The 21,835-nt window shown below is 32.2% G+C and overlaps 3 protein-coding genes across 4 annotated transcripts; all 3 read left to right on the forward strand.

Moving 5' to 3' along the window:
• The first annotated feature begins 337 nt into the window (after window positions 1-337).
• Window positions 338-9,212, forward strand: LOC120087127. 2 transcript variants are annotated; one of them, XM_039044020.1, is made up of 9 exons: window positions 338-811; window positions 919-986; window positions 1,446-1,512; window positions 1,607-1,755; window positions 1,879-1,949; window positions 4,506-4,574; window positions 5,268-5,368; window positions 5,914-6,251; window positions 8,957-9,212. In XM_039044020.1, exons 1-8 carry the CDS (start codon window positions 551-553, stop codon window positions 6,247-6,249), a joined length of 1,122 nt encoding a protein of 373 aa, XP_038899948.1. In that variant the 5' UTR covers window positions 338-550; the 3' UTR covers window positions 6,250-6,251; window positions 8,957-9,212. The 2 variants fall into 2 exon arrangements, with proteins under 2 accessions (XP_038899948.1, XP_038899947.1); XM_039044019.1 differs by lacking the exon at window positions 8,957-9,212 and having other exon boundaries at window positions 5,914-6,401.
• Window positions 9,213-13,814: 4,602 nt separating this feature from the next.
• LOC120085973 (peptidyl-prolyl cis-trans isomerase CYP21-4-like) lies at window positions 13,815-17,251 on the forward strand. The gene is made up of 9 exons (XM_039042329.1): window positions 13,815-13,972; window positions 14,501-14,688; window positions 15,155-15,194; window positions 15,411-15,461; window positions 15,576-15,661; window positions 15,965-16,102; window positions 16,201-16,351; window positions 16,662-16,802; window positions 16,913-17,251. Exons 2-8 carry the CDS (start codon window positions 14,537-14,539, stop codon window positions 16,746-16,748), a joined length of 705 nt encoding a protein of 234 aa, XP_038898257.1. The 5' UTR covers window positions 13,815-13,972; window positions 14,501-14,536; the 3' UTR covers window positions 16,749-16,802; window positions 16,913-17,251.
• Window positions 17,252-17,777: 526 nt separating this feature from the next.
• Window positions 17,778-21,115, forward strand: LOC120085972 (beta-carotene isomerase D27, chloroplastic). The gene is made up of 8 exons (XM_039042328.1): window positions 17,778-18,012; window positions 18,113-18,202; window positions 18,323-18,427; window positions 18,573-18,672; window positions 19,234-19,325; window positions 19,406-19,486; window positions 19,634-19,702; window positions 20,611-21,115. Exons 1-8 carry the CDS (start codon window positions 17,887-17,889, stop codon window positions 20,746-20,748), a joined length of 801 nt encoding a protein of 266 aa, XP_038898256.1. The 5' UTR covers window positions 17,778-17,886; the 3' UTR covers window positions 20,749-21,115.
• The last annotated feature ends 720 nt before the right edge of the window (window positions 21,116-21,835 follow it).

Here is a 21,835-nt window from a genome sequence, read left to right on the forward strand (position 1 = left end):
AATAAAATCGTCACATTGTCTCACTAATTAATGGATAAAATTTTATTAAATACATGACCTCACTAATCTCTCATTGTTATAGATTAATCCGTGACAACTTCACCTAATAATTTAAGAAAAATATTTAGGTGTATCTTAGATTATACCAATCTTTATGTATCTCACTAAATTATCCGATCATATTTAGGACGTGAAAAATTCTTATTACCTCTTTCAAAAATATTTTATTTTATTTTCGTTAGTGTGATAAGAATGAGTTGCATGGATTACTCGTAATTTAATTGAGTGGAAAAGGAAGGGTAAGTTAGGAAAAACGGAGTGGATTGAATTAAACAACGGTTCCCTCTAGAAAGTCGCGACGATGGCTCCTGGAAATGGCCAAAAGGGGTGAAATTTTATTGAGAAAAACCCCACACAGAACAGAAATGATGCCATTTATAGTCAACCACGGCAGCCGCTGCTTTAGGTCCGGGTCAGCCGAAGGCCACAGACCGAGCAACAACCAACCCATCTCCATAGCCGAACCCAGAAGAATCCTCACCAGTAAGAAATGATTCCTCTTCTTCTTGCTCTATTGCTTCTCTCTGGTTTCGCGCCGATCAGGCCGGTCAAATCCCACCAAGAATCCGGCGAGTGGAGCTGCGAATCGGACTCCGAGATCGGAATTGTCGCCGAATTTCGCCCTGGTATCATTACCCTCGACGGACACGCTGATGATTGGAAGGATATTGATGGATTCGAGTTTTCTCTATTACCAGCTCTCGACCCCGATGAAGACAAAGAATATAGTGGTGGCAAGATGACCGTTAAGGTGTTTTTTCTTTCAAATTTCATTTGATGGGTTATTGTCCCCTTGTGCGCATTTTGCTGTTTTTTTGTTCGTTTGGAGTTCTTATGGCGTTTGGGATTTATTTGCAGGCTTTACATGATGGGAAGGACGTGTTCTTCTTGCTCCAGGTTGATGGGGAATATAGATACTCAAAAGGGTTAGTTTGAATCTGGACTAATATCATTTTTTTCTCAATCACGATTGATCTTAATTTCTCCTTTTAAGCATGTTTGTGCATCTAATCACATTTTACAGCTTCCAGATTGTGGATGGGATTAAATCTGAGACGAGTTATTGTACTTGTATTCATTTTTTAGATTTTGATTCATGATATGGAAATTTATTTGGAACTCATTTTTGCTTCTGATTCTATATGTGAAGTTAGGCAATCTTAATGGTTTTACGTTTGAAAGTGTTCCTGCTATGGCAGCATATAAATTTGTGCGTTAAAGTTGAACTGCGAGTTTAGGAACAATATTTTAGCATATCTTTGTTTGCTCTGATAGATATGTAATGTAACTGAGTGGCACGCTTTGTTCAAATTTGTCTGTAGTGTACCTTAAAAAGCTTTAATAAAATATTGATGAAAATTTGGGATGTGATTTATATGGTGCAGTGTTAGTTCCAAATGCCCATCAGTTGCTCTCATATTCCAGATTGGTGAGAGTGCCACCTATCACAATGTAAGTTAATGGGCTATTTTTCATGGCATTATTTGACAGTTTCTATTGCTGCTTTGATGTTTAAACTAAGAGAACGATTCCTGTCTTTCTTAAGATGGGTGGCTGTAAGGAAGGAAAAGATACTTGCACGAACAAAACTTGCAAGGGATATGAAGTTGACCTCATGCATTTTTCCATTGGGAATGCTATTCCAGGACGGTTGTATGGTGGCAACAGTGCAGACATTGGAAATGGAGGTGACAGGTGCATAAAATCATATTTTATCACTTCTACACCTACAAGAAGCACTAGTGCTCAGTTTTTTTTAAGAGGTTATAATAAACAACTTCTACGCTGATGGATCTGACCACCTCCTTATGCAAACAGATTTGGACATCTGGTGGATGTGTATGCCTGGAATCCTCATTGTAGATACTTAGATGGAATTGGTCCATCAGGTAATTATGCAAACCAAATTACAGACTATACTTTTTAGCTAAAATACAAAAGGATACCTTGAACTTTGCCATTTATTTAAAAAATATCCCTATTTTTTCCCCCTAAAGATGCAATATTACCCTTAAGCTTTCATAAACATTTGAAAACTATTCTTGCAATAGAAATCTATAGGAATGTTTGATGAAAATTGGGACTTGAAACGGTGTTGTGGTTGATGACATGTAATAGAAAGTAAGACCTAGAAAACCGCCACACCCATTCCAAGTTCTAATTTTCATCCAATATTTTAACAAATTTATACTCCCAGGGTAGTTTTCAGACATTTATAAAAAGTCAAGGGTAATATTGCAACATTCGTAAGTACAAGGTAATTTTTTAAACAAATGACAAAGTTCAGGAGTATTTTGTATAATTTAGTCTACATTTTTTCCTCTCTTATAAAAACAAAGTTGGTCCATGAATGTACGCTTGTCCTATGAAATGATCACTAGAGGCTAGAGTTTTTTGAAAATGGCACAAACAAATCTTAAACCAGCAGCTAGCTCATTCTCTTCTCTACAAGCAAGTACTAGGTTCGTTGACAACCAAACTTAATAGGGTAAGCAATTCTGTGAGAATGTTTGAGGTGCTCACACGTTGACCCGGACACTCTTAGATATATAAAAAAAGAAAAGAAAAGAAAAAAGGGGTTAAGAGTTAGTGTTAAAGATTACAAACTTAGCAACGAGCACAACAGAGAAAATATTCCATGTTCTTGAGTCCTAATTCTGCGATTTAGACCTGTAAACTCCAGGGGTGTTTGGCATACCTTAGACCGAAGAAACGAGGCCTCACGAGATAACCCCTGATAGAGCAAAAAATTGGTGGGTGTTGTTAAATTTACTGAATGATCACTGATATTGATAAGTGTATTAAATATAGCATTAGTCACATAATTGTAGGTGAGGACTGAATATTGTAGTTTGTCGATGGTGCTGGCATTCTTATCCTGCAGGATACGTCTATCAAACTGAGTGTCCCAATTAAATTGTTTTTAAGAATATTAAGTCAGTTTTCTAAAATTAATAATTCAGCTTGTGGACTGCAACTTCTGGCAGTTTGCTAAGTTTGCTTTCCCATGATGGATTTTTAGCTTATTGTATGAGTTTGTTACCATGATTTATATTAATATTCAGTTGCAAAGTGCAAACCAATAGGTAAACTTTTATTGCACATTCCAATTTATATTTTCCTATGTTTCAATGCATTTGAAGTTGACTTAGTTATGAAATTCTTTTTGATCACATTACTTGGAATTTAATTGAACACAGTTTATTCTGTACCAAGCAGATGCTATTTATTGGCAGTCGTACTTATCTACCACCTAATTATTAAGGCCATGTTTGATAACAATTTTATTTTTTCTTTTATAACTTTTGAAATTTATGCTAGGTTGTTTCCTCTCAATTTTATTACTATAATATTCACATTTCTTTCTTTTTTCTTTTTCTTTTTTTTTTTAAAAAAAAGAATCTCAGTCAAATTCCAAAATCAAAAACAAAATTTTAAAAACATTTTAGTTTTCAAAACTTCGTTTAGTTTTTTAAAACGTTGTTAAAAAGTGTATAACAAAATAAATAAACTTATAGGTAAAAGTAGTGTCTAGATGCTATATTTTTTTTTTTGAAGAGAGAGAAGTTTGTAGGCTTAATTTTCAAAAACTGAAAACTAAGACATTATTTGGTAATCATTTCATTTTTTGTTTTTGTTTTTTAAAATTAAGGATATTTCTTCTTCATTTCTTATCATGATTTGCATCTTTCCTAAGTACTGTGGTTGAATTTTTAGCCAAATTTTAAAAATAAAAACAAATTTCTAAAAGCGACTTGTTTTAGTTATCAAATTTTGGCTTGGTTTTTTAAATCATTGGTAAAAGATCGATAACTAATGAAGAAATTTGGAGGCGGAAGTAGTGTTTATAGGCTTAATTTTCAAAAACAAAAACAGAAAACGAAATGGTTACCAAACATGGCCTAAATTGTTATCAAACATGACCTAAAATATCTATATGACTTTTTACACCTCAAAATAACTTATTTGTTCTTAAATATATATATATATATATTTTTGTTGTTTGCATTGCCACTTTGAGCCACCCTGTTTGTGTCATCCTTATTTGGCCATATCTCCAGTGTACTTCAACTAATATGCATATAGCTAGTCCCATGGAAACCTCTTGCCTCCTTGTTAATTATTTTTCATTTAATTAGGAAACCATTCTTTTGTTTGAATTTTGAATGGTACAATTCTCTAAGAGGAGCCAGAAAAGAAAGAATGGCACTGTTTTACTGTAGACAATCAAATTTGGCATAAACTAACAACGTTCATTTTGTTTCTAACTGGTCACATGTTCAGCATATTTGACTTTCCTGTTCCATCACTCAGGCTACTCTCTTCCAAATTTCATCGTAAATATTAAATTCTTACGAATTTTCTTCTCTAGTTTCTGGAAACCATCTGTTTAATGTTCCACATGATCATAAAACTTGCAAGAGATGACCATATTCCAATTTCAGGAAATGATTCGAGTGCAAAGAATGACTGGAAAGGCGCATGGTGGCACAGCAGCTTTTCTCAACATTCAGGTAATTAAATAACTTCATTGTGGGATTCATGAGGAATATCACCTGTGTAAATGAAAGAAGTCTGATGCTTATTTTATAGCTCTAATTGCTCTGGGAAAAGTAAAAGTCTGCTGAAGGGAAAGGATGTTATTGTTAGTATGGACTATGGATACACGGGAAGCCATTGATTTGACTATAAAGTTGATACAAGAATGTGTCGAATTAACTACTAGCCGTGGTTAAATAGTCCAAGCACCTTTCCTGTCACTCTAACTAACTATTTACCATGGTTCCCACTCATAAAGTACTCATGTGAGAGCTAAGGTTTGTTTGATAACTTTTTAGTTTTTGGATTTTGGTTTTTGAAACTTAAGCTTATGATACCCTCAAAGGGTAGTTTTCAAAAAAAAAAAAAAAAATTAGAAACCAAATGGTTATCTGGAGCTTAAATTATTTCCCCTCTCTCTTATGTTTTTATACGTTGCAACCATGGGCCTATAAATTTGCTATTTCAGTGATGATACTTGCCTTTCCTTTTAAATAATCTTTTTCGTGACAAGCCTGATGTGAGATGTGCAGTACATAACATCACCACAATCATCAACGATCTTTATTGTTGTACATGAGTTTTATCTTGATCCTAGTATTCATTTTAACTCTATAATGATCAATTTTACATTATGTTTAGTATCAAACTGAGGTAGTTCTTTGCAGGTTTCGTGGAAGAAGATAGTCCATATTCATCAGATAACCAAACGGGTACTTATTATTTCGAATTCTCTAGGCCTTTAAGAACCTCGGATCGTCTTCAACAGGTTAGAAAGCCTTCTGACACACATTTATTTATAACAGAATTCACGTTAGATAGTAAAAGAAATGGCTCAAAATTCTCAAGACTTCGCAGAGATCCAATTTACTAACGCCGAGTTTTATACTGTATTAGCAAATTGTGAACATAAATTTTGTATACAATGGAAAACGTCTAATACTAATTTATGACTACATTTAAAAAAAAAAAATAGTGAATGAGAAGCGCTAAAATTTTGGTTGAAAAAAAAAGAGAGAGATGAAAGTGAATGGACAATCCTAATCACTTTTAGGGAACAAAATAGACATTTTGAAAGAGTACATAGACCAAAATGAGCATTTTGAAGGATTATATAGACCAGATTAAACCTTTGTAATATCAGAAACTATAAAACTTAAAAACAAAATTGTTATCACACACACTTGGTTATTCCTGCAACAACCACCTGTATATTGAGATTTCCATTAGCTTCTAAATGACACCTGCATCGTCAGACTAAAGAAAAAACACATATGATTGCATCATTTAAAATTCTTGTCACCTGAACTGCAGGATGCTCAGTTTGTCATTGGTGGATCAAGTAAGATGTCAGCTGCATTTTGGTATCCTGTGGATGGGAAGCCATGGCATGGCTCTGGACACTACTCCATTCACTGTGATTGGACATCTTTAGATTTCTATTCCAGTAGTTCAAAACTGACCACATCATCATTTGGGAGTGGCTCAGGGAGCACTACAAGTATTTTTGCCCTTTTGATCTCAGTAATTTCTTTGTGCCTCTCTATTGTTGTTGTGTACAGACTTTGCAGACCTCAGAATGTGGCTGTTGAGTACAGAGTTCTCAGACCTCAGAATGTGGCTCTTACATCCATGGACAACAACCTCTAGAAGTGAGTGTTTTTTTCTTTTTGGATTGTACTGATGTGTTTGAGAGTGATTCTAATATGGTTAAGATTATTTTTGTCATTTTTAAAATTACTCGTAAAATGCTTTTAATTATTCAAAATCAATTTTAATAATATGAAAAATATATTTATAAATGTGAAATTAAAATTGAATGAATGTTGAATGATTAAAAATATATTTTGGAATGATTTTAAACACGAGAAACGTGATTTCAACTATTTTAAAATCACTCTCAAACATGTAATTTGTAGTTAAAGAGCATGATGTACTTTGCCAAACTTTTCACCTTCTGTTGTTCTTTGTGGGGCTAACAGTCTCTTTTATTACAAGGTTTCAATTGTTAGTTTATTATAAGATAACCACATTGGGTTTTGCCACGTGGGTAGGCTGTAGTTAGTTTAGATGGTGAAGGGGAAATAGTGTATGGATTGATATTGATATTGTGATTCTTTTCCTTTTTCATCTTTTTTTCCTTTTGTTTTTGTTGTTGCAGGGGTGTTCGGTTCTACTTTTCAAATATTTAATTTTGAAAATAAGTCATTTTGAAAAAATTGAAAATGTTGGGCAATACTCAAATAGCTTTTGAAACACTTTCAGGATGTATTTTAAACCGTTTTTAATCAAAGAATTTAAATAAAAATGCATGTTTTGAAAAATATTTTTTTTTCTTTAATCAATCCAAATAGGCTTGTGACTTATAGTGTTTATCATTAAAAAAAAATGGTAAAATACCTTTTTGGTCAATAGATTTTGGGTGTAATTTCTATGTGATCTTTAGGTCTTCAAATGTTACAAATTTGGTCTTTTAAGTTTGAGTTTTGTTTCAACTTAGTCTCTTAGTTTCAAAATGTTATAATTTTACCCTTGGGATTTGAGTTTTGTTTCAATTTGGTCCCTAGGTTTCAAGATTTTACATTTTTAACCTCAAATTTTCATTAAAAACTCATCTTCGATCATTGACTTCAATTCCTTTTAATTAATTAAAAATAATTATGAAGTGAAATGATAAAAAATAGTGAAACTTAATTAATAATAATTTTTTTAATGATTATTAATTTAATAACATAAATTAATACGAAAGATGGAAAACGAGTATTTATTGAATAATCTAGTTTTAAAGTATAAATCTTGTAACATAGGGATTAAATTGAAGTAAAACTCAAATGTCAAGGATAAAATTGAAATATTTGAAACTAAGGGATTAAATTGAAACCAAATTCAAAATTTAAGGACAAAAAAAATACCTTTTTCAAAAAAAAAAATATGGATACATTAAATTTATGGGGTACCCACATTAGAATCCTAGGAAGTACTATGGGGAAGTTTTGTTGTTTTCAGGGGAATTTTCAAAGTACTTCATTGTAATTATTTTAACCTTGAAAGTTTTACTCAAAGATTTGAATGACTGACAAATCAATACTTCTGCACAATTAACTTGGAAAATTAAGTTTTATTAAAAGGAGAATCTACAAGCTAGTAAATAGCTGATTTAAAAAGGACATGAAATGAAATGAAATGGTTTTAGTGGATTTAATCCTAATTTATTTTATTAAACAAAAAATAGTTAAGATTTTGTTATAATCATTTTTCTCTCTTTCAAAATCAACTTGTCTAGAGTTGTAGGTGTCATTAGTTCTACCTAACTCCAAACAATATTTATAAAGTTCGAACAACAACCTAACTAACTCGTAGTTAAAGTGGAAGTAAGAGGTCGATCCACATGGAAATGTTATTTAATCATTTCTTTAACCAAGCTTAACTATGAAAGCTATAGACAAGGTTTTTTTTATTAAAACAAGAAACATGCTAAAAATAAGAAGATAAAGGATAGTTGTACCCAAGTTTAGAACAATCTTGCTTCTAATCCAAGTTAGACGTTCATATTCTTATCATTGAATTTTACAAATTTAATTCACAATCCGATTAAGCATGCAATTACTCAATCTAGATTAAGCTAGTCTCTACAAAGGCGAACAATTAGCATAACATAGTCAAGAAAGCGTCATACTCAACGATCAAGGTAGGATAGTTCTAACCCTAATCTATCTACATGCTTCTACCTCTATTGGGTTCCTTAGTGGTCATATAGAAGAGAAAACGCGCGCATTAAATTCTAAGATTCAATTGCGTCGATTAATTGTTAAGATAGCTTACTCATTTAACCGATTTTTCTCCAAATCTAGTAATTAGTGCATCCCAGGATAGCCATTCAACACACAATCACTATTACCTCTTGGAGGTCTTGGTTAGACATTCTATCGAACACATTAAAAGCAATATATTCAATCATGAATGAATGTGACAAAACCAAGTATTGAGGCTAAACATGTCAAGATATAGATCATTCAACATGCTTCAAGAATTAAAATCATATTTAAGAATGTTCAAATTCAGATTGCTAATGATAAATAAAAGTAGAAAACTCAAAAGAATTTGCAAGAACTCTTGAAATAGAAGCAATATTCAATTACTTCATAAATCCATAGATAAATTTATGAAGAATTACAAGTTATTTATTACAAATAAAAAAGAAATCAAAATCTAACCTAAGTAGAAAACAAAATTACCATAGAGATTAATTGATACAGAGAGAAATTCGAGCCCATATAAATTGTGCTCCTCTCCTCAGCAAAAATGAAAGAAAACGATCATCCTTTTTTCAGCAAAAATGAAATAAATCTATTTATAGTTGCAGGGATAGCGTTGAAACGCATCGTTCACGCTTGGTTGCATGAGGCGCGCGCAAGATGAATCGCATCAAAATCCGAAAAAAAGAACAAACGCATCGAGTTTTCTGCAGTTTAAAAAGCGAGTTTTCTGTTTTATACTCGATCCTCGATGCATGATGGTCAATACCCGATGCTCGATTACTCGATGGTTGATTACTTGTTGACCTTTTTAGTATTTACTTGATGACTTGACAACCTTACTCGATACTTTATGGCCTTTTTACTCAATTGCATTCTGGGTATTTACTTGATGGTTGATTACTCAACAGCCCTACTCGGTTGTACTCTATAGTATTCTGCTAAATACTTGATGACATTTGATGGTACTCGATGACATTTTGGTGTTTACTCGATTCTCTTCAATTTGTTGATTTTCTTGGTTATTTTGGATCCTTTTGGCACAATTTTCTTTAATGACTCTTAAATACCTCGGGGACCGTTATACCTACAAAATTAACAATTAAAGCAAATAATCAACACAATTTTGGAAAAAATAACATATAAAATATACATCCTTGAAAGACCTAACACAACTCCAAACACAGGTTAAGACTGCTTTGAAAATTGTCAATATATCAATTCTTACACTTGTATCGACTTCTTCAAATATTTAACTTACAAAATTGACGATTAGAATTAATGTATGGGCAATATTCAAAAGAATTCTTAATTGAGAGTCTACATTAATCTGCTTATAAAAAGTTTAGAGATCTAATAGATAAAATTATAAGCTCACACAACATTTCTCTAAAACATAATAAATGGTGTAAATTGAGACTCTTAAGAAAATTCAGATTTAAATTGATATAATTATTAATTTAAGGGTTAAATAATACAACTTTCAAAAGTTTTGGGTTATAAATTAATATTTTTCATGAATATTATGTCTATTAAGTTCGTGAAATTATATTAAAAAAATTTGTTCTTCTATTAAATAATTTTATAATAAAATCTTAAATCTTAAATTTTGTGTTCAGTAGGTTGATATGTTTTTTTTTTTTTTAAAAAATGTCAAATACGTAAATAATTCAATTAAATACAAATTAAATATTAAATGAACTTGGGCTCAAAATTAAAATTTTAAAGTCTTAATAGACATGTTTTTTAGAAATTTTAAAGGGCAATTGAAATGTACGGTAGATTTTAGGGTTTGATTTGAAAAATAGTAAAATCGGAAAATAATAAGATTTATGGAAATTCACGTGACATGCACATGGCCGTAAATTTCCAAATTCATGTTTTACCCTTGTCTAGTTTGTAGCTTTTGTTATTGATGAAACTACAAATAATAGTAAGCGTAGAATCATAAATAATGACAGAGTTCTGTATAGAAGGTAATTGATGATGCCTTAGTTCCCCACTCTTCCTTTAATCGGTTCATTTGAAAAACTAAAGTTAACGTATTCCTCAAAATAACCGCCCTTCCTGATTTTCCTTATGTAGTTAACGTTTCAATGTAGATTTTATTATTAATTTATATTTTGTTTAACCATTTTTTGAATTAATCTCATTTCAATTAAATATCTATATTTTATTATCAAATTTATATTCTAAATATTAAGTTTCATTTTATCTAACCAGATTTTAAATTCATTCAAATGTTTGAATTGTTTTTTATTATTTTATACATATTTTAAAGAAATTACCGAATATTTTCCCATCTTTTTTAATGTATGAATTGTTTTGTATATAAATTCAATTTTACTTCATAGTTTAGTCACTATTTTATTTAAAGTTTTACGGTATTATATTGTTTTAATGATTTGAAGAAAATAATCATCACTATCGTAAAACAACATTTTGTTACCGACACAAAGTGACTATCGATTTTTTATTTGTTGTGGTTTTCTTCTCAAGCTATTGTTTTTACTATGGCTTTACAACAAATTAGATTTCTGTTTGATGATTGATGAAATGAGAATTCTCATTGCCATGATTTTCGAGCTTTTAAGGCGTATATTCCATCAAATTCATCGTTCTAACTATTTATGGAATATATCAAAGTAAGCTTTTTCCCTCTGATGAGTTAACTATATCTCGTTTGATAATGTATCAGGTTGGTCCTGCCAATTCGGATTTTATTAGGATTGTTGAAGATGGAGATATTTTGTGGTTGATGTCAATTATATCAGAGTCCCCCAAATTGATTTATGTGTAGTGGTTGACCATGTCTCATCTGTTGCCCTAAACACTGGAAATACATATATTTGAATATTGAATTAGCAGAAATTGATCATTCTTCCCAACCTTCTGAAGGCAACACTAAAATCGTTGATTTCAAAGATTTTGAGTCCTTTCAATCTGGTATTCCCATTAAAGTAGGTTCTTTACATTCACGGTAAAGAAATATTTCGCAAGAGTTAAGAGTCAATACCCGTGGAAAAGGTCTTTCAGTACTCACGTTCATGGTGTTTGATGCTTAACGATTTTAGGCAACGGAAACACGTCTTTATTTTCTTGCGTGGAGCTGTTTTTAAGGTATCAGAAGCGCTTTCTTTCTTCCCTTGAAGCTATTTTTAGAGCCGTCGTAAGCCTTTTGAAAGCCCTAATTTGATTTTTTGGCAATAAATTTGGTTGGATTTTTTGTTTAAATGAATGCCTTGTTTAGGGTGCTAATAAGTTGTTGTAAGTGTAGATAGGCACTTGCAGAATGCATTGTTTAAGTGGAGTGTATTTGCTATTTTAAAATGGTTTTGAAACCTTTAACATTTAGAATCCTGATGTTATGCATGTGGATTGGCTTGGGGGCGGTTTTGATAATTATTAATTATTATTTTCAAACATTATAATCTGTTTTGCCATTTTCACAATTTTTAATTTTTTTTTTGCTATTTTTCCAAATGAACGTTTAAATTTTGCTATTTGTCTGCTCAACCCAAGTTTAAAACATATTAGATCTAAAATTAAAAGTTCGTTATTATAATCTTTTTAGTGGAGATCTAGACAACTCCAACACATAGAGTTGAATGATTCGAGCCACTAACCTCTTAGTTGAGATATGCATTTCTACTTTCCATTTTAGAAAGAATTCTAAACTAGCTGCAAACAAGCTATCTCCATTACACGTGAGTTTTTTTTTTTTTTCCTCATGTCTCAACAATATGTGGGGTATATTTTTTAACAATATGTGGAGTGAAGGAATCAAACCTCTAACTTTTGAGGTTGATAGTACAAGCACTATATGCCAGTGAAACTATGCTCATTTTGGTACTTGTGTGATAACTTTAGAAAACAATTAAAAGAATAATTAAGCTCAAACCAACCATAATAATAATAAAATAATTTAATAAGTCAACTATACAAATATAACAATGTAAGTTTACAATGTGAGCATGTGACTTTGATGTTTATAACGAATTGATGTAATATTTTATCAAACACGATGATGTTAGTTTAAACTTCTCCCCCAAGGAAGAGAAGAATATTGATTAACCACTGGAAAATATGTTTTCTTTTATTTGTCAATATTGAAATCACATGATTTTTAAAAGAAAATTTGTGTTTGTCACCATGGTTGGTGAATAATCACTATCAATTTATAACCTCTATGCACTAAAGGAAAAAAGTTTATATACAAGTGAAAATGATAGAATGATAGTATGCATTCAAAGATGCATCTACTAGTGGTTGAAGTAAAAATGTAAATACTTTTAAATGAGTAAAAGACAATCATATTATTATTATTATTACTATTACTACTACTATTATTATATATAATGTTATCTCTCTATAGACAAAAACATTGTTTTTTCCAAATTGTCCATTTTAGTAAAATTATACCATAAAAAGTTCATAACTCGTAAGCCCACAACTATTGAACATGAGTATGGTTAGACTTATATTCTCGATCAAGGGATAAAAAGTATGATTCTCCCCACTTGTTGAACGAAGAAGAAATCTGTTCCACTTATTGAACGAAGAATATGGAGAATAAGAGCGAAGGTGGAGGAAGAAGAGGAAGGACGAGGTGGAGGACGACGAGGAGGAGTATGAAGATTAGAATCTTACATTAATTTTGTAATTTTGGATTATATATATAATTAACATTTATTCATAAATTCTCATGTTCGTGTCCAAAAGAACTTTGAACTTTAAATAATATCTAAAAGTTTTGTAATCTTTCAATGTTGTATCCATTCGGTCTCTTAAGTTTCAAAATGTCAAGTATGTTTTTGAACTTTCAATCTTGTGTCTAGTAGGTCTCTAACTTGCTCATTTTTTTAAAAATAACTAATCCATTATATATGAACTTGATTTTTGTGTCTACCATGATATAAAACTTTTAAAATTACGTCCATTATATTTGTGAATTTTTTAAAAGGATTATAATAGATCATAAATCTATTAGACATAAAATTAAAAATTTTGAAACTCATTAAGGAATCATTTGGTGCACAAAATTGAGTTGATAATTATTATAGGAGATGAGTAATTGGGGGGAGTTGACGTGAATAACAAAGTAAAAAATGTGAGTTAATATGAATAACGATATAATAAACTTTTTTAATTATTGGTGAACCAAATGATAGGTAAATTTTTTTACCCACCCAACTTAGAATACCCAATGCCCCTTAAAACATTTTTAGAAGTCTACAAACCAATTATACAAAAACAAAAGTCCAAGAATATAATAAATATTTTAAAAGTTTGAATACTTATTAAGGGTGAACTTGTAATTTACTTTCATCAAACACAATTTCAAAACTAAGATAAAGTCCAAGTCTAATAGAAATCAGTCAAATCATAATTGGGCCGGGCCAGCCCATTTAATTTTCCTCAAGACCAACTGTCATTTACCTGGAAAAAGAAAGAAAGTAGAAAATAAGGAAAAAGAAAATTCAAAAGAAAACCTCGAACCGGAGATTCTCTGTGTTTCGAACAAAACTAAAAGGGCCACCGAATTCAGAAAAAAGCCTTTACAACTGCCAGATTTATTACATCTATAGAGAAATTCGCGGCGCTTTGAGAGATTTCAGGTACTTTTTGTAATTCTTCCTTCGCCGAATTCCGTAAGGCTTCTTCATTGAAGTTATTCCAACAGTTTGTTGCATAATTCGCCGTCTAGTTTGCTTGGAAAATCTCCTTGTTTGAGGCTTAGTTTAGATAACTAGATTATTTAACTTTGATCTGTTTGATTGAATTAGTATCCTGCAAGGTCATGGTTTGATTGGTCGATGTTAGTTACAGAATTTGTTTGTTGGTTTCAGTTGATTATTGTTAGATAGTTCAGAATCGAGGGTGTCTAGACGAGAGATGTGCCTTTTTTAGTATTATTAGATAAGTTTCTTGATTTACTTTTTCCGTATACTTGCAAATCGGCCGGTTAAGTTAAAAAACAACTGCATCTACATTCATATGCTTGTTGATGGCTCTGTATGGATTTCCAACTTCAGGGTCGGAAGAATTTGGAATAATATTACTGATTCTGTAAATTTGGATATGGAGTGACTTGTATAGACTATGAAGTACTAAGGACTCATATTCTTCTTTATGGATTCCTGCAGTGGAACTCTGTAGCTTGAAACTGAAAATTCGATTTTATGGCAAGGATCAAGCCGCAAACTTTGCTTCAACAAAGCAAAAAGAAGAAAGGGCCTTCGCGGATTAGTCTTACAACAATTCTCGCATGCAGCTTGATTGTTGCTTTGTTTGTGTTTTTCCTGCATACCACATACAGACATTGGTCTCATAGGTTAGTATCGGAGCCTTTATTTTCCCAACTTCATATTCTCATGATATTTATGAGAAATTCAATACTTGTACCTCATTGATTAAAATGTTTTTGTTTTTGAATAAGAAACAATTTCATTGATAGATGAAATAAAGGAGATTAAACTCTGACAGCTATTGGTGCATTACAAAAGAGATCTCCAATTGGAGATTAAATAAGCTACACTATAATGAATAAAAAGATGCTGGCACAAGCAGTAGATTAGTCCCTATTCATAAAACAATCACAGGAGGAGGAAGTATCTCTGAAAAGAAGACCATTTCTTTCACCCCAAAGCAGGCAGTCACAGATTAAAATATTAATGTTGGTCGAGACTTGAATATAATTCAACATTTTTTGTATGATAGTTTTTTTGGTTGGTTTATATGGAATTGGAACACCATGGAAATATCATCTTCTGGCGTAACTTTTCTCCATCCTAATGCAGGTCAAAATTACAATCAAAGAATGGGTTTTCAGGTTCTGAGGTACGTAGGTCAATTTTGATTCTTATTTTAGAATGAATTTGATGATTACTCAGTTAATTTGTTAGCAGATTCAATTCACTTCTTCATTATTCATATCTAGTGATCTACCTGATAATCCTTAACATAATTTTTCACATCCCAGTGTAAGTTTATCTTCACATAAAATTTTCATGATTTATCTCTACTTGTTGAGTCTGCTCATTACTTGTTTTACAGACCGAAGTCTCTCTGTTGGAAACAAAAAAATCAGATCTACCTGGATATGCTGTAGGTTTTCCTATTAACCCCCCTGCCTTAGTTCTTCATATGTTATCTAAAAAGTCTATTGCAATATGAACTTATGGATTTATAATGATTGTCATGTTTTCTCGCTGTTATTAGGTTTTCAGTACTTCAAAGGGCACAATAGTTGTGGAACTTTACAAAGATAGTGCCCCTGAAGTCGTTGATGAGTTTATTGATTTATGGTGAGCATTATAAATATGAAACATACGTCTATACTGTGAAGGGTCTGCATTTCTTCTTGATTTAATAGTGATTAGAGGAGAACATGTCAAATTGAATGTTGCCATTCAACTCCACCTTCAAAACGTGAAGTTCCAAAACCGCTTTACTGTGCATTTACTCTTGTTTGGCATATGTTCACTCGAAACTATAATTTAATAATTTCCCATGGCATTTCTTTATTCCTTTCTTTTAATTGTTTTTCTAAATAAAATTACAACTTCCCATGGAATTAAACATTCTCCTTCGAAACATTGGATTTTCAGTCAAAAGAATCGATTTAGTGGAATGCTGTTTCACCATGTGGTAAAACACTATTCTATTCAAGTGGGCAATAGCCAAGATCTTGGGGTCGCAGAAGATTGGATTCTGGGAGGAAAGCATCATAGTCAGCCTGATGCAAGGTTGGTGTCTTAATTCATCATACAACGTTGATGGTTGATATCTTACGGTTTTTCAATTTCAGTTGTATCTGATAGTTGCAATTTTTATGTGCAATCAGTTTAAAACATGACGCCTTTTTAGTCGGGACCCCAAGGGGGAAACCTAAGGACAAAGGATTTGAGATTTTCATTACAACTGCACCAATTCCAGATCTCAACGAGAAGCTGATCATCTTCGGGCAAGTAATCAAGGGAGAACACGTTGTACAGGTGATAATAACGTTGCTTCTGTTTTATGTTTGGGACATGATTCCACTTCTAATTGAGTTCAGTGGGTGAGAAATTTCAAATTCAAATTTCAGACCAGACTGAACTTCTTCGCTAGAACATCCTTTACCTGACATCTTCTAACAGATCCTATAGATGATCTTCCCGCATTTGTTTAGGAATCAATCACCTGATTAAGTTGTCTTCTGTTTCATTTTAGTTGATTGTACTTGATGTAGTATAAATTCCTGCAAGATCATCTGTTCACCGTTACCACATTATATTGATGTTTGTGAAGCATTGTATTTCTCAGGAGATTGAAGAGGTGGACACGGACGAGCATTATCGACCCAAATCTACAATCAAAATAAACAACATAACCCTGAGAATGAAAATATGAAAGGCTGCCTTGAACATTGGAGAGCATTTGGCATCATGGGCTCCTACCTTTCAAGTAATTGTTTTCCTCTTCTCCTAATTGACATATCCATTATCGTAGCGATAATATTTCAGATGAGATATGGCTTGGTATATTCATTCAAGTGTTCGTCCATGTTACTGCAGTGTTACCTGGGCTGGGAGGGAGAAGAGCTTATCAAATTCCTCTTTCTTTTGTGTAATATGCTTTATTTGGGGACTTGATTTGGTAACTTGTTTTATAAACTTTGAAATGTTATACTCAGTAGGTTCTTGGATTTTTTAGTGGCCATCGGAATTCAATTAGGGAGATTCTTTTCAGCTCTCTTTGGTGGGCATTACATTGGCGAATGGATATCAATTGATATATCAAAACTTCATAGATTCATTATTGGAATTTGTTGTGAATGATGCCCATTGTAAATGAACTTTAAAATTATAGTAACCTATCGGATGATCAGTGAGATGAGATGGAACTTTTGAACTGTCTGATGACTCATTACTATTGAATCGACTCAATTTATTGAATCAACTACAAATTGAGTCGATCAACCAAAATCGTCTAAGTTGACTTTGGTCAGTCAATTTAAGGGTATATGTTGGCCGGGGTTGACTTTGCTCGGGTCAGTTGGAGAGCCCAATAATGCTGAACTCGCCTCCCGTGACTGTTTTGCTCTTGTCATGGTTCTCTGTACAAAAAAAAAAAAAAAAAAAAAAAAACCCTCCCAAATTAACCGGGGACTGATTGGTCGGTTGGGCGCAAGCAAGCATAAAAAAATGGCCGATTCAGCAAAAACCTGACTCAGATTGCTACACCCCTAAAAATGTTAGATTTCATAACTAAAATATGCTACTCGATAAAGTATATATTTTTTTAACAAGTTTAGAATTTTTAACGTTTATACTTAAGAGTCAATTAGATAATAAACGAAATAAATTTGAATATTTGAGATCAAATTTATCACCATTGAAATAAAATTGAAATTATGTTCAAATAATTCGTTCAAATGTAGTAAAAAAAATGAGAAATATTATGAAAATGGTTCACAATTACAGAAGTTGGATATTCTCCCAAAAAAGAGTAGCTTTTCAGTTGTTCGTAACTTCGCGTGGAAGTGAAAATGAAGCCACTGGCTCTTCTTCGTCCACCAACCATCTCTTCAGCTCCTCTTCGCTTCACCTTCTCCAAATCCCACCTTCGAAACCATCCCCTTAACCTCTCTTGTTCCGCTCTTCAATCTGAATCGGTAAGATTTCGATCTTCCCCTCTCCATTTTGGAACTCACTCGACATGTAAATCAGCTTAATTTTGTTTCATCTTTGTCTTCATTGCATTTGGATCCATAGATAAAGAATGAAACATCTTCGAAGCCCGAGTACAAGCCTGGACTTCTCGACGAGTTCTTCCTCAACGTTTTCCGAAGCAAAATGGTTCAGGTTGTTTTAATTCGAGAGTTTTCTTTCACGAATTGGGTTTCTGAGAAAACAAATAGTTGAAGCTGATTTTTAGAAGCCTGCCTTTTTCGTTTACATTTTTAATGAGTGATTTGATGGCAGGAAGTGGGTTGGGATTCAGAAAAACCTGGATATGATGGACTAATTGAAGTCGCTAACAGGCTCACAACGAAGGGCAAAACCAATTCTGATACTATAGAAGCGTCGGTATTTCTTTTTTGAGATATACGTGTAGAGATAGAGCATCTAATTCTTTTTTTAACTCTTTGAACATCCGAGTGTAATTGAAATCGTTAATAGAGACTAGCCCAGCTTCGTAGATTTCATTATGGAACTCTGGTTATTGCTGCAGGTTCGGATCTTAACAGCTTTGTTTCCTCCTCTTCTGTTGGATCTTTATCGAATTTTGGTATCACCTATAGCTGGTGGGAAAGTGGCTGCCATTATGGTCGGTGAGTTGAGCCTTCAATCTTTATCTTTATCTATAAATTATGTTAATTGTGAAAAATTACCTCGAACTATGTCAAAAATTGAAACATGAAATAGCGTAGTGGCGACTTTAAATGGAAATTTGGATTACTACCACATCTTTTCAAGTCCCGATGACCATCTAAAATTCTAAATGTTTTCTACTCCAAATGTAGTTTCAAAATGTTTATGAAAGTTCAAGGGTACTATTGGAACTTTTGAAAGTGTAAAGATATGTTTAAAATAAATGGAAAAGTTTAGGGGTATCTTTATAATTTAGCCTTATAAATTATAATTTAGATCTTATTGGGTGTGATTATACCAACACGAATGCACCGGATTCCATCAAAACTTAGATAAAACGTGTACTGGATTGGGTGATCGCTTGGAAGTAGTTCACGTGCTGCACCCTTAAAAAATTTGGATCTTATCCCTTTTTTATTTGGACATCAGTTACTTTTCGTTTGTTTGACTTTTATCTGTTTGGTGTAAGATTTTGAATTTAGTTGAACTGCTCTGCTTCCTTTTTTCTTCTATGTTGAAAGCAAGGGTGACTGCGTTGACTTGTCAATGGCTTATGGGAACTTGTACAGTAAATTCATTTGAATTACCTGATGGGTCGTCTTGCCAAAGCGGGGTATAAATTATTGATTTCCATATTCGTGAACTTCAACCAAACAGTCACCTTGTTTTTCATTTTGGTTGTTATTGATGCAGGTCTTCGTTGAAAAATGTAAGTACTTGGAAGAAAGCAAATGCATAGGAATTTGTATCAACACCTGCAAGCTTCCAACTCAGGTTTCTTCTTGAAATCTATATATCTTCTCTCTTTTCTTTACATTACTGTTTATTTGGGAACATCTTGTTCATTCTAGTGTCTTGATTCTGCATACACTAGTCATTTGACTCACTCGAACCAATCTCAACAATCTTGATTCTATGTAGAGTTTCTTCAAGGATCGGATGGGAATCCCTCTATTAATGGAACCAAACTTCAATGACTATAGTTGTCAGGTAATTCTATCATTTAGCTCAACATTTCTGTTCTACTATTGGATAACAATGTGGTAGAACTAGAAGTAGAACGTTTAACTCCTGTTACATAATATCGAATCGATCTCCAGGGATTTGTGACCAAAGTTTATGCAACCTTCATATAATTAGATTAAAATGAAGTATCTGTTTTTAATCTTAGCCAAACAAAGTTGTTCACATATATAGGCTCTAATTTTGTGAAGATTTCATTTATGTGATTTCCTGAATAAATTAATGGTGTGTTTGGAATATATTTTCAAGTGTTTAATTTAAAAAAAAAAAATGGAAGAAATCGAAATATTTGACAACCACTCAAAATAACTTTTCAAGTGTATTTTAATCGATTATTATCAAAAGTGTTTAAATTTAAAAATGAGTTTTTTGAAAAACATTTTTCTCAATTCAATCCAAACGGACATTATAGTTTAGAAATTCTTTTGGGACTAGTGTATGGAAGCGGTCACGATCTTACTTGAACAGGATCTATTCTATAGGTTGTATAATTGTGTCATTGCGTTCTAAAACTAGTGTATGGAAGCAGTCTTTAATTTTGATCATATGGTTGTTGAACCTAACAGAGTTGGAAATGAAACTTGAATTCCAGCTTATAAACCACTTGTTATATGATAACCATATCAAAACCTTACATGAGTCTAATGATCTTTCGTTTTATTTTGGCTAATTTATAGAAAAATGTCCGTGAACTTTGCTGTTTGAAAAATACTTCGATCTTTTTTAAAGTTGTAATATTACCCCGACCTTTCATAAAAAATTGTAATATTACCCCAACTTTTCATAAACGTTTCAAAAGGATGAAATTCAGATGTTTTTTTTTTTCTCTGTCTAACTTTTCCCTTTCCTTTCTTGTGGGGCAACGGAATTGACAGTTCAAATTTGGCGTTCTTCCTCCTCTGCCTGAAGAAGACGGCATACTCAAAGAACCTTGCTTGGAGATATGTCCTAATGCCACAAGAAGAAGAGAAATTTCAGGGAAGATGAGTGCAACGCAGTGTCCAAAAGCATAGGCCAACCGTCCTTCAACGAGCTCGGGATCGTGCTGAAGTAGCTTGGATTGTGAACATTGCCATCAACATCTCTGAATTTGCTTCCATAGCTACTTTGCCTTCTTCTACAGCTGAATTCTCAAAGAAGTCTCTTGATTGCACCAACATTCTATTGGGATATATGTTTATTCTTGTTGCCTTGTGGTTCACCCAAGGTTATGGAGGAAATAGTTACTCACAATTTGTATGTAACTATGAAGAATAGTTATAAAATTATGCATGAATTTTAACCTCCGACCTCGAAAGAAAGTGTATAGGTTAATTTATGTAATACAAACTCACCTGAACTTCTATGATTATCTTAGTCGAACCTTTCTTTTTCTCATTAGATTGATTCTATTTATATTATTGATCTGATCATGTGTTAGTCTTTTGTTTAAGCCATCCCTTGTTTCAACACTTGTTAAGAATTGAGCCCTGAAATAGTTTTAAACCATCTCTCTAGTTCCAATGATATGGGGAGAGTATCTTACTGAAAATAAATTTTGCATTAAAATAATTATTTGTTATCAATCGGCGCTTAATTCAAATAATTAAAATGTGTCAACTTTAGTGAAATTCATTGGTTGAATCATCGCCACTTCAATTGTGAGATTGTAAGTTTTTGAGGTTTGCACTTTCACTCTTAATCGTTGTTTGAAATATTATAACTTGCATCTTGCATTGTACTTTTTTTTTCTTAAAAGAATTTAAATGTCAACTTACGTTATAATCCTTATACTTTTAATTTACACAAATATTACAGTATAAAATGATATTTGTCTAGCATATTAATACGATGTTTTTTTTAATAAAATAATTGTGAGAATGAAGAAGCGAACAATTAACATTTGGAATTGTAATTGATATCTATTCACTATACTAAGCTCAAAGTAACATACTAGCATAGTACTTAATTGGTTGGTTAAAATTTTAAGAGAAATTAGACCATATACGAGAATGTAAACAATTCCTCTCTCAAATATTAGTAAATTTTTTATGTACATATTTACCAACTCATAATTTGTCATGTCATATAAATTTAAAGTCAATTTTAACCGTGACTGAT

The sequence above is a fragment of the Benincasa hispida genome, chromosome 9, assembly GCF_009727055.1.
Source record: "Benincasa hispida cultivar B227 chromosome 9, ASM972705v1, whole genome shotgun sequence".
In the NCBI taxonomy this organism is placed as follows: domain Eukaryota; kingdom Viridiplantae; phylum Streptophyta; class Magnoliopsida; order Cucurbitales; family Cucurbitaceae; genus Benincasa; species Benincasa hispida.